The sequence below is a fragment of the Periophthalmus magnuspinnatus genome, chromosome 16 (assembly GCF_009829125.3).
Source record: "Periophthalmus magnuspinnatus isolate fPerMag1 chromosome 16, fPerMag1.2.pri, whole genome shotgun sequence".
NCBI classification, from domain to species: domain Eukaryota; kingdom Metazoa; phylum Chordata; class Actinopteri; order Gobiiformes; family Gobiidae; genus Periophthalmus; species Periophthalmus magnuspinnatus.
The window spans coordinates 14919246-14931703 of record NC_047141.1 but is presented as its reverse complement, the minus strand read 5'-3'; the positions used below and the strand labels follow the sequence as shown (position 1 = coordinate 14931703).

The window sequence follows — 12458 nt, the reverse complement described above, 5'->3', positions numbered from 1 at the left end:
CCAATAATACAGTAACACCATTACATGCAAATGCTTTCTTGTTTAGAGCCTTGACTCAAAGTGGTTTGGCATGTTAAATGTGCAGTCCTTGCTCGGCTTCAGCGGTTAAATAATTCCAGCCACTTAGAGGAGGTTTTAGTTAAAGTGAAGAAAGCACAGGTTCGCCAGGGACATGATAAATTGGTTCTTTACAAGAGATAGTCTGAATAATAATGCTGTTGAGCAGAATCTGAGCACACCACACCAATACCTTCTCGTGTGAATCGATATCTCGGTTGAATCAATTGTAAGGAGAGGTTTAGCGAAGGTTTCCTGCTGAGTACTAAGTCAGAAAAGAAACAAAAACTGATGAGACTGATGAGGGAAACATCACCATTTAAAAGGTACGTTGGCCAGTGCCCGGATAAACCAGACAGAAGTTGCTGCCAAGATAAAAAGATTGATTAATTTGGATTCTACACGAAACATCATCCAAATACAAAAGCGCTGCAAATGAAAATTCTGTTACAAAGACAATTATTTTCAATTGTGAGGTGTGGGTGGAAATTAAAATTACATATCCAGAATACAACTTTTCAAGGACTTTGGTAAACTGCGCTGAAGCCCACTTAAACATGAGTGGATCGAGCAAAACATTATGACCACTTTTAATACATACTGACTATTGCACATGAGCTACAAATACCTTATTACTATAGGCAGGGTCTCCTCTCTACTGACCTATAACTTACATTCACCACAACAAAATCATGACTAAACTAGGACTACACCTGGACTAGATGGGGATTAAACCAGGACTAAACCAGGACTTACCGTAGACCAGCAGGGTGTAGTGGTCAGCAGCCCGTCCGTAATCATTCTGGGCCTGGCAGAGGTACGTGCCGTTGTGTGATTGGCTGAGACGAGAGATCTGGAACGTGGGCCCTGAAATCTCTGCTCGCTCTGGTAAAGTGTCGTTGATCTTGGACCACTGGATGTTCAACGGCCTGAGGAGGAAATACATTTAAGAGTAAGAGAGACTTTCAACTATATGACACACGCATCTTTAATGCAACACCACACAAAAAGCTATTAAACTCTTTTAAAACTTTTTTTTTTGTATGAAGTGTTCTCCTGGAATGTACTTATTTTAAAATTTAATTACAAAGGCAAATGATAAGATATATTAAGTATATTTGTTCTATTGCACTAAGTGGTTATAAAAGTTTTTAATCACATTACATTTTTGTATTTCAGGCATCCTGTTGTTTAAAGAGGCATCGTTTTGAATGAACTCCTAAGAAATGGCTACACCTTAAGAGAAGGCATAGTGTGTATCATGGTTTATTGAGACAAAATAAGATGCACAGACTCAACGAAACTATTGTGTATTGAACAAAGGGTATGGGACATTACTGAACTAAAACAAAAGATAAACAGATGCGACTGCAACTATTGATGAGGCTCGGTTACAGCGAACATAGCAAGAAATCGAGTACAGTCTTGATGTGCTGCGTGCGACTATTAGTGCCCATATAGAGGTGTATTAAATGAGGAAAACTTTGGAAACCAGTACAATAGAGTACAATAGAACAAATCTGATTAATATATCTTATCAGTTTCCTGTGTTTTTAAATTGTATAGACACTTTATGGACACCCTGTATGATAGATATTTCCTTTGCATTTCCAGATTGTGAGTTATTAAAAGAGAAATTATTGGTACATTCTGAACATACACAGTCCTTATTGTGCTGTGGTGTGATATTTGTGATTGATGTTTGAAACTAAACATATTGTGGGTCCTGAGAGTAAGACACAGGGAGTGCTCACCCAGATCACAGATAAATTATATTCAAAAAGAGGTGCTCATCAAGGTCATTAGAGAGGAGATACTTAATAGACAAAAGAATGCAAAAGATCCTTGAATGTTTCTTTATTTATGCTAACGTGTTTCAACTCCCATCAGAGACTTCTTCGGGGGAAAGTGATGAAGCCCTGAAGTGAAGTCATGACTCCTGATGAAGAGTCTGATGTGAGTTGAATCACACTGGAGTAAATTAAACAAAAATTGCTTCGGACCTTTTGAATTCTTTTGTCTACATTGTGGGTCCTATTAATTGATAGATTTTTACCTGACAAAACCCATTGCTCTTGACAGGTTGACATTGAAAGATGAGTCAAATGCAGAGGACACATTTCAATACGGAGGAAATAAAGTGTACCATAACTTTAAACCGCAACACTAATTGAAAGAGCATTGACCAAGAAGATTGTGAAATAAACAAAAATGTCAGTCAGTTTTGCTAGTATTAACTCATTTGGTGGTCAACTTTGTCTTTTTTCCCCAAATGAATGATTGAAACCAAGATAAAATAATAATTTGGACTAATATTTGGATGATTTCTAGCATAGACACTCCACTAATGAGTCCCTAATTAGAGGCAGAAAATGTAAAAATGTATCTTGATGTTAGAGCGGACTGACAGTGACATTGGGGTGTGTTGAAAGAGAGGTGAACACGGAGGGTACGGAAGCCCGCAGGGGACATGAGGCGTGAGGGAAATGCATGAAAGCAGCTCGCAGACAGAGCCAATGGCGACAGGGGTCCTCGCCCTGACAGATAATGAGCGCACACTCGGTCAGAGGGCTATGCGGGTGTGAAAAGGTTTGGGCCCAGGCAAAGGGAAGTAAAGGAGGTGCAGAATTTTAAGTGTCTATATGGTCCCGAGCAAAGAAAGAGTTTTAGTAAGAATGGTGACAGTAATGATATGAGTCAGTGATGGCATTCAGTCGCGTCAAGATAATACAGGAGACAAAGATGGAGAAAGTTGAGATTACCGGTAAGTAGTATTTTATATGTACTTTTTCTCATGTTTTCTGTGTTATTGCTATCGTTATTATTAATTCATAGATTTCTGTATTGTTATTATTATTATTATTATTATTATTATTATTATTATGAGATTTAGTAGTATTTTAGTGTTCTCTCAGTTATATTTCACTTGATTCATGCATGTTTTCTTGTATTCTTGTATTCCTATGTCCTATACTCAAGAAGTGAGCACTCAAAAAAATTCTGTTTTCACTTACCTCCTATCCTCGCCCACATCCCTGTACCTAATTGCTATTATGTGATTTTTAAAGTGGGGCTACGTGTAAACTCTGCCGACAACTATATTGCAAATAACAATACAAAACTGGGAAGGATCTGGAGGACTAAAGAAAAAAGAGTGAGGGGTCTGAAGGTATAATAAACAGTGTGATTGGTCTAAAAGGTGTCCACACTTCAAGCTACACCCCTGCAGCCTGGTATTTGTAATTAGAAACAGAAAAAGTCCTTTGTGATGTCACATATTACTTGGCAATGTAGTTGCCGATGGAGGCAGCACGCACTTTTACCCAGAAAGTCGCACATGTACCAACTTTCACTACAATTGCCAAAAAATGACTAGGAATTATAAACAATGGTTTGAGAAGGCCATATAGACAATTTACTAGCAAAAAAGTTGAGTTGGTGTTTAGATCAGCTGGAAACTTTCCTTAGTCCCATTCCTAGAACTTTATTTCAGCAGAAGCATGCCAAGGACAGGAGGGCTAAGGGAAGACCAAAGAGGAGATTTGTGGATACATGGCGACATAAAGTTGGTACGAGTAGAAGGAGATGACACTTGAAACGGAAAAGTAAAAGACAGGAACAAAATTGCAGTGTCATACTCTAGGGGCTGAAAAAAATACTAGCAAAGTAAAAAAGAAGGTATACGGCGAAGATGAAAGCAAAATGAAATGTCCGTGTGAGACAGGCAGACAGAGGCGACAGGAGGCGTGGGATTAGGCAGGCGTCCTGGAGAATTCACAGCAGTGCCAGTGTCATGGTTTGGCTGCCTTGGCTCTGGCCAGATTATAATCCTGACTCATCTAATCCCAGCTGGAAGTCTAATTAAACTGCCTCTTGCATAGCCACACACACATACGCACATCCAAGACTCACTGGAATATCTCCCATTTAGAGATAGTCAAACTTCAACTCCCACTCGGTGTAATTACTAACACAAATATGAAAAAAACCCCAAGCAATCAGCCAAAATGATATTGTCTCAGTGTGCGCTACTCCTCCCGCTGACAATATAGTCGACTCTTGGCAAATGGGTTTTACTTGTATGTTGTAGCATTGGTTTGGAAATTGGTTGATTTGAGGGAAATTTGGTAAAAGATTTGGTGAAATCGGTTGGGCATGAAGGCAAATTGATTTTTAAATGACATGGCAAATGTAGCAAATTTATTAGTTTTACATCTAAGAATTAAACAAGATAGCACTTTATGTACGTATCATAGACTATATATATATATATATATATATATATATATATATATATATATATATATATATATATAAATGGACATAGCTGACCGGCTAGCCGCCATGTTCCAAATAGGAAGTGAGCGTGGACACACTTCCGGCTTCATCGACTCTGGCTCCAGTTCACTTTACATAAAAAAAAAAAAACTGTTGCCCCTTTCTCTGTAACTGCTGCTGTCACGTTCGCCATTTTGGTCTTAAAATGTACGTATTGACCCACTCTACATGATCCCGGTATTTTTTTCGCTATTGTCTATAACTCACGATATTAACATTAAGAACAGACAAATCCAGCGCCTTCTTTCTCCGAGGTCACTCCCGCTAGCATTAGCAACAGGTTTGAATGACAGTGTTGCTAAGCACTAGCAGAACAGGAGGGAAGGGGCTTTATCTTCCATACCCCTCCGGATTGGCTCTTTAGTTGCTATGATACTCGCGGTCAGAATTCTTCGCTCCAAATTCGCCGCTATAACTGTCTCGATGAACGTAATTTGACTGGAGCTGAATGCTATGGTTGACGTCCCACTCACTTAGTTCACTTCTTTATACTAGTCTACAGTAGGTACATTTTTGTGACATAATATGTAACAAACTCAAATGGCAAAACAATAGATAACAAAAAATTGGTTTATACTTTGTCCTAATGTTTTAGAAAGAAGAAAAAATACCTATGTAATGCATGCCAAGTTTGGTGTCAACATTATTGGTCTTATGCGTGATCCCAAGTGCAAGCCAATATGTGAAATCGTTTTTTGCATACTGTACGATTATGTCTGCAATAGGATAATGTGTCAAGAGGGGAATAAAAGATCATAATGTTGTCCCACCCTTAATGAAACAATAAAACTAAAAGGCTATTATATGTGCTATATGGTGTAGAAAACAACTGTGTAAATATCTGTCATAATAAAATCTATGTGTGTATTATATTTCCCAATTATAAATGTAGTCAGTATTTGCCATTTCACTCAGACCATTTTTTTATTTGCAAATATTTAGTTTTGGTAAATATTATTGCTGGATATCCTGCACTAATCACTGTAGCTGAGGCAATATGAGAATGTGCTAACCCTTGGGTCTTAGGGTAAATACACCATTGACAAATCACAAACGTTATTTCATCAAATAACCAAATTTGTTCCCGGGGATCAAAGTTTGTTTCTTTTTTGATTCTAAAATGGCAATATTTGAAGGTGCTGTCACATATTTTTACCATCTTAAGAATGTGAAAAACATGAGTATATAATTTTAAACACTGATGCATTACAAACATCCATCATTATGAGTTTATAAGCATGTTTCACAACTTTTATTGGGGCAAAAACTTTGAGCATCATGCACTGTTATTAACAACTAGCATGCTAACAGCACACCACTGTTGCTTCCCGGTTTTACTTCTGAAAAAACACTTTATAATTAGACAGCGTACAGCAATTTGATACTGATACTTCATGAGGAAAAAATGGCTACAGCCCCTTTAAATAATAAATTATCAACTCAAAATTAGCTTGAATCTTTAATCTATAAAAGTCTGGGCATGGCCTTGATTTGTGCCATCCTTGTATTTGTAAAAACAGGCACATAATAAGTTTAAATCCACTTATTATGTGTTATACTGTAGGTCACTGTAGACACCCACAACCATGAGGACACGCAGTTGACAGCAATAGATTCCCTGTCTGCTCTGAACTCAATGTATGTGAGTCCAAAGTGTCCTACTGCGTCCATCAATCTGGGACAAAGCCACTGTCCCCCCACAGCCTCTCCACTTCTCCTCCTCTTTAGTGCCAGGCCAGGCTCCTCTCCACTCTCTCTGCGGGGGATTTTTCTCACCAAATGCACACGGAGTCACTGGCAGAGCGTGGCTTGACTGCAGGGGCTTTAGTGGACTCGGTGCCCGCAGACAGAAGGGACCAGAGGGGGGAGGCTTTGAGAGCTTAGGCCTCGGCACTGGAGGAGGAATCCCAGATTCACCACTCCACAATCCCAAATGTGTTCTCTGCTGATGGGGTCCACAGAAAGCCCACTGTCCTCACTGGATCCTCTCATACACTCTTCCTAATACATATAAGTACTCCAAGTTCTTAAATGCTACTAGTTTACACAGTTACTCAAGTGCTATTTTGCATTTGGATCGATTCCTTCCTGGACTGTCGATGTGAATATTCTTACTTGAGCAGTGTTTCGCATGTTGATTCCGCATTTAAACCAGATGCATTTTAAGTCCATCCTCTGAATTCTTTCAGTCGAGAATTCGCACAAAGAGTAGAGCTTTGTAGTTGAATTTAAGTATATTACACCATAAGTATGCTAATGCAACTACCACCACAGCTACTAGTACTCTTAATGATAATGATATTACATTTACATTTTCAAGGGGGCGCTGTAGAGCAGTTTTATACCATAGCGATATATATTGTACATAGTTACGTTCAGGATGTCAATATGCAAAAATGTCACAATGTCAAGTCACCTGTGAGCAATACATATGTTTTTATGCTTTTCAAAATGGCCACTGTTTTGTGAGTTGACCACACCCCCTTTTTAGAATTAATAAAAAATCTAACCAATAAATTTTAAGTGCACATAGGTCTAGGTTATTTTTACCAATTCTCAATGGTTTTGGAAGAAAATCTAAGGTTGACACATTCAAAGTATGAAGGGTACACAGGTTCTGCCAAATGGGTTTAGGCTGGGGCCATAATATCTTTTTTTTCTTTTTTACTTGTCATGACATGGTCTATTTTTGTGTCCAGATTCATCTTTCTATGTTTAAAAAAGTTTGAGTGAGAGCCACAATTACATTTTCACTTTTTTGTAATTGTGCTTTTTGATTAATCCTTCTTTTGGGAGACTTTTTTTAGGCCATGAGTGGATTAGTCTAAAGTATCTACAACAATATACGGCTGTCTGATCCCATGTACTTCAATGACACATTTTTTACGTTGCCATGGTAACACTTGTAGATAGAAGTAGGTTCTCAATGGCTTTTTTGTTCATGATGGCATGAAGGAAATTTGTGCTAAATTTCAATTGTTTACATCAAATACATTTTTTTCATCTTTTCAGACGACCAAAACCAATGTATTTAAATGGAACCATTTTAGATGTTGCTATGGTAACACGGTTTCAGATAGAGGTATGTCTTCATTGGCTTTTTTGTTTAGTATGTCAAGGAGGATGTCTGTGGAAAATTTCAAATGTCTACAACAAATTAAATTCTTTGACCCCATTCAAAAGTTCAAGGGGGGTGCTGTAGAGTATATTAATGCTGGGCAATAAACTGCATGCCAGAGTTATGCAAGATTTAATACTTTTAAAAAATGCCTTTTTTCTTTGCAAGATGGCCACACCTGCATTTTACCAGATACTACTCTGTGACTGACTTTTGGTGCTTCAGTCCCCACTTGGACTGAACTCTGAACACTGCCATTGCCTCACGGACAGCTGGTGAATTCTTCTGCCCAAAGAGAGTAGGCCTACTCCATGCAAGTATGGCAGGAAGAGCTTACGTGGATTTGGGGAAAAGTATTTGTAATGTAACTTTTCCGGTGGGGTCCACATTCATTTGTTTCCATGGAGATGTTATTGCTTTATCAAGAACATTCCTGGTATTACACTTATACAGATGTCCGTTATAAGTCAGATCTGTGAGGTAGGCGACCCCGCTTACAGTAAGTTTTTCAATGTATTTCCGTTGCAATAAAAACACCTGTAATTGGATAAATATTAGATACAGATTTAATGGCAAAGCAGTAATATCTCCATGGAGACAAGGCAAGCACGTGGTAAATTAAACAAAAGAAAGTTACACAGTGCACATTTAATATCTGTTAACTATAGTTCAAATCCTAAAATGACTGTGGGTGGAACTCCAACTTATACTATCACTACTACACCTACGGCTATTATTACTTTTACTGAAAAAAAACCCAAAAAAACTCGAGGATGGGAAAGAATACATAAACGGAACATATACCACCTCTGGAGTTTCCTCACCTCTTTGGCTCCGTCTCTGTTGCCCTTCATGTAATCAAATATAGATCAGGGCTGGTTTTATCTTTGCAGTTATAAACTATTGAGCCTGGTTTCCTCCTTTGGGCTGTCAAAGCTATACCCTCGTGTTGGTTTTTAAATATGCTTCAGGCTTGGTCTTACACACTTTGTATGAGGCACCATGAGGTCATAGTCCTTTCCTCGTCATTTCATTGAGCGTATTCAGTGGATATTGCCTTCATATTTCAAGCATGGGTCTTAGACAGAGGAGAAACAATCGGAACCGACAGCCATTGGAGATTCTAAAGATGGATTACACTGAGAAAACATATTGGCTGCACCGGGTTGGAGATATAGACTAATCGCACATAGATTGTTCGAGGTAGTGTGCACTTCCTGACATGTTAAACACCACACATTATCTCCAGCTCCATTGAATTCACAATTGAGTTAAAACCCTTAGCTAACCTTCGCCAGCAAGATGACTTCACTCCAGAGAATGCATCTGGACTTTAACAAAAGTTTGATTTCTGTACTTGTTCAGCTGCTGTGACACTTCGACCAATCAGAGTCATTTTGCCTTTTCCATCCATTCTGTCTCTTTCAGCAAGAGTCGTTCCAGATTGATGTGTAGAACTGAATACAGAGTGATACGCATATCAACCTGCCACGAGCCAGCTTCAAAGTACAGCAAAGGGTTGTTGGGGAGGTCTGATTCCTAAAGTTTTTGAATATACAATGAACATATGGTTACAAAGCTTCTCATTAACAAAATAAGACTACAGTACATGCACGCTTAAGCCCAATACAAATCCAGTGGCAGTTGCCCATTTATCTCTGTTTCAGGCTGGCACAAATACTGCAAAGGCTCTTGTAAGAGTTCTTGTAGGAGTATAGCTGAAGGACAAACCTATTGTGCAGGTTTTATGTCAAAAAGAAGAGTTCGTTTTACTTATTTTACAACTCGAAATTGTGGTATAAAGCATTTTCTGCCCATGCTGGTTCAACAAATAAGTCCATTTCCATATTGACATTCTCACTCAGTGTCATCTATTCTGGGGTGTGCTCTGTCGCAGATGCTTGGCCTGCTGTCTGCATCATGATTTGACCTTCGCTGCCCCTCCCATCTGTGCTTCTGTCCAACTCAACAGACTGACCAGTTTCTAACCCTTAGCGTCTTTCTCACACGCTGATATGAACAACTGTGATTATTTTTGTGCACTAGATTATATATGGCGTGGTTTCGTGGTTGGCACACTTTGGGTTATGCCTTAAAAACGTAAAAGTCTTTCTAGTGTGCAGTAGGTATCGGAAATCACTAATCAGTACTAGAATTGAAACTAAATGCTCAAATATAAGCAAGTATCATGTTAAAAAATCAGCTTAAGCCTGTTAAGATAAAAAGTACTATTGTTCTGTATATGAAAATTACATTCTATTGCTAAAAAAAGGGGCTTTTTTTCATTGCGGTATCAAAAAATCGTATCAGATATTGAGTTTGAAATTTTAGCATCGTGACAACACTTGTGTGCACCGGCCCTTGTTCGAACCTCATACTGAATACTATCTATCAAGGATTCACATGACATTTAGTCCAGGTTGAAAATGGTACTGTATTGGTCAAAACAACTTTCAGAGACCAGCGAGCGAAGTCCTATTGAATTAAATCAAATTGCTCTTTCTTATTGGTTACTGCCTGTGGGCCCACTTACATTACCCGTCTCCCAGCTCATATTGTAGATAGTTTCTCCTGACAGTCCTCGCAGTTATTTTTCTATCCTCCAGCTACAGTGGAAAACAACATGGCCCCTGCCCCAAACCCTGTCCTACAAAGCGCACCAACCTTAAACAGCGGTGATCAAAAACATAAAATGGTCAAATTCTGTAGCCTCGAGCTATTTTCTGTGTCAGCTTTACCATCTCATCGACTATTTTTGTGAGGTGAAAGCTAATAAAGCATCTAAACCAGAATAGGGCCTGTTGCTTCATCGCATTTTCCTGTTTTTCACATGGTTAGACAAATTTGTTACACGTCTATGACAATCTCGGTGTTGTGCCAATACGGCCGTGGCTCTGCTCAGATGGGGGAGCGAGAGGTTAATGAAACAGTTTTCCACATTTGCAAAGTCGCAGATTGTTCAAATGAAAAACCTTCGACCATTTTTATTGCAAATATGAACGCAATCATTGGCATTCACGAAGCCGAACACCCTGTAACACTTTGTTTTTCTGTTCACGCAGAGGAGAATAAAGCTACAGCGGATTCATTATAGAAAATACATTGTTGAAGAAGGCATGTAGCAGGAACATTGCGGAGAATAAACTGTAAGGATTTTTTATTCCCGTATAATACTTTTGATAAAACTGTGCGTGACTATTTGGGGAGTTGGCTCTTTTAGAATCTGCATAATGGGCAAATACATTAGAAAGTCAAGAGTACCTTTAAACGTTACACAAGGCACATTTACTGATGCTAGGAAACAATTGGAGACATTTTGTAGAAACATTTTAAAATAAAACTAACGAACGCATGCGGGAGGAGCTCGGAATAGAGCTGCTACTCCTCCATGTCAAGAGGAACGAGCTGAGGTCCTCCGGGAGTCCTCCCTGGGAAGATGTTCCAGGCATGTCCCACAGGGAAGACACGCTGGGAAGACACGCTGGAGGGACTACGTTTCTCGGCTGGCCTGGGAATGTCTTAGGGTCCCACCAGAGGAGCTGGAAGTCTGGGAGTGACGGAAGTCTGGGACTGTTGGTTAGACTGCTGCCCCCGCGACCCAGCCTCGGGTAAGTGGAGGAAAATGAATGAATGGACTAAGAAATTTACAAAAACATCTGGAATTGTCACAGTTATTCAACAAGTGTAGATTTTTCTTTTTTGGCTGGATACACATTTTGCCTAATTACAGTCGATGAATCGCATGATGCAGACATGAACATATTTCTTCTATCTTTCTTTATTGTCAACTTTTGAATAGCTTCTAATTACTTGCATTAGTTTTTTGGGACATAATTACTCAGTTCTGTGCTACATCTGACCAGCTGTTAAAAGGGCACTATGTAATTTTTCAAGTACAGGGTCTTTGTAAAACGCTTTGAGTGCCTTGAAAGTGGGTAAGTGCTATATAAAAATAGCTTTATCTGAAATGGTCCACACTAAGCCATTAAACTACTCTATCGCCATAAAGACGGTGATGCCACCAGGAGAACATACAGGCCAGCTCTGTGGAGAAGCAAGTGATGCAACATTTTCAAGATATTTTTAGCAATAAAAACTCACGCAACAACATTTCTATGAATACAAGCAGGTGGCAGACCCTTCACCAGAAAAGATACATTATAAATCTTTAAGAAACTGTGGTCACCTGATTTTTCTGACAAGTTGTCGCAGTGCCAGTTGAAGTACGGGTCAAATACACAGCACAACATTCCCTATTGGACAATGAAGTATACCATATTCACCTCAACTAGAATATACCTTTTCAGCATTTCCTCCTGGTCTCTAATCTCTTGGAAGAATCAGTCTAATCCCACGCTCTGGCACAGATTCTAAATGCTATAGTGTCACTGCCATATCGCCGTAAACACTACTTTTGGTGAAATGGCCATATTTATTAATCCAAACCAACAGCGTGTACCTGTACCTGCACTCTCTACACCTGCTCATGTTGCATCATTAGCAACAACTGTGCGCTATCTGGGGGTGTGTGGTTTATGACATCTGTGTAGTAATTGCCTTTCAAAACCTACCTGTGGTTCCCGATCTGCAGAGTGAGCTTGTCTATGGTGCAAAATGTGCTTTAATGGGTGAAAAAATACTGTTTTTACAAATGGGTTGAGGCAGTTGATTCCTGGTGTGTGTTTTTTTTTTTTTTTTTTTTTTAGCAACACACACCAAAACACGGCGGGAACAGCTGTGAAAGTGAAACAGAGGATCCTTTTTCATATGTGTGAAAAGCTCTAATTACTTGGAATATAACCAGTGATATGATTTAGTGTTACTGTCACGGTGATATGAGCGGCTAACGCATACGGTGAAGAAATCTGCACCTACAGCTTGTCCGCAACATGATTTATTTTACTAATGAGGTTATTCTTTATTTTTGAGCCTAGCTTCGGGGTGC

At 39.1% G+C, this 12458-nt stretch overlaps 1 protein-coding gene across 3 annotated transcripts in view; it reads right to left on the bottom strand.

Annotated features, from left to right (window-relative positions):
- The window catches only part of cadm4 (cell adhesion molecule 4), a 339603-nt gene that overhangs the window by 23021 nt on the left and 304124 nt on the right, over positions 1–12458 (bottom strand). For all 3 annotated transcript variants that reach the window (XM_033981097.2, XM_033981099.2, XM_055227757.1), the window contains exon 6: positions 814–986. In XM_033981097.2, the coding sequence (XP_033836988.1) occupies positions 814–986 (173 nt within the window). The remainder of the gene's footprint in view (positions 1–813; positions 987–12458) is intronic.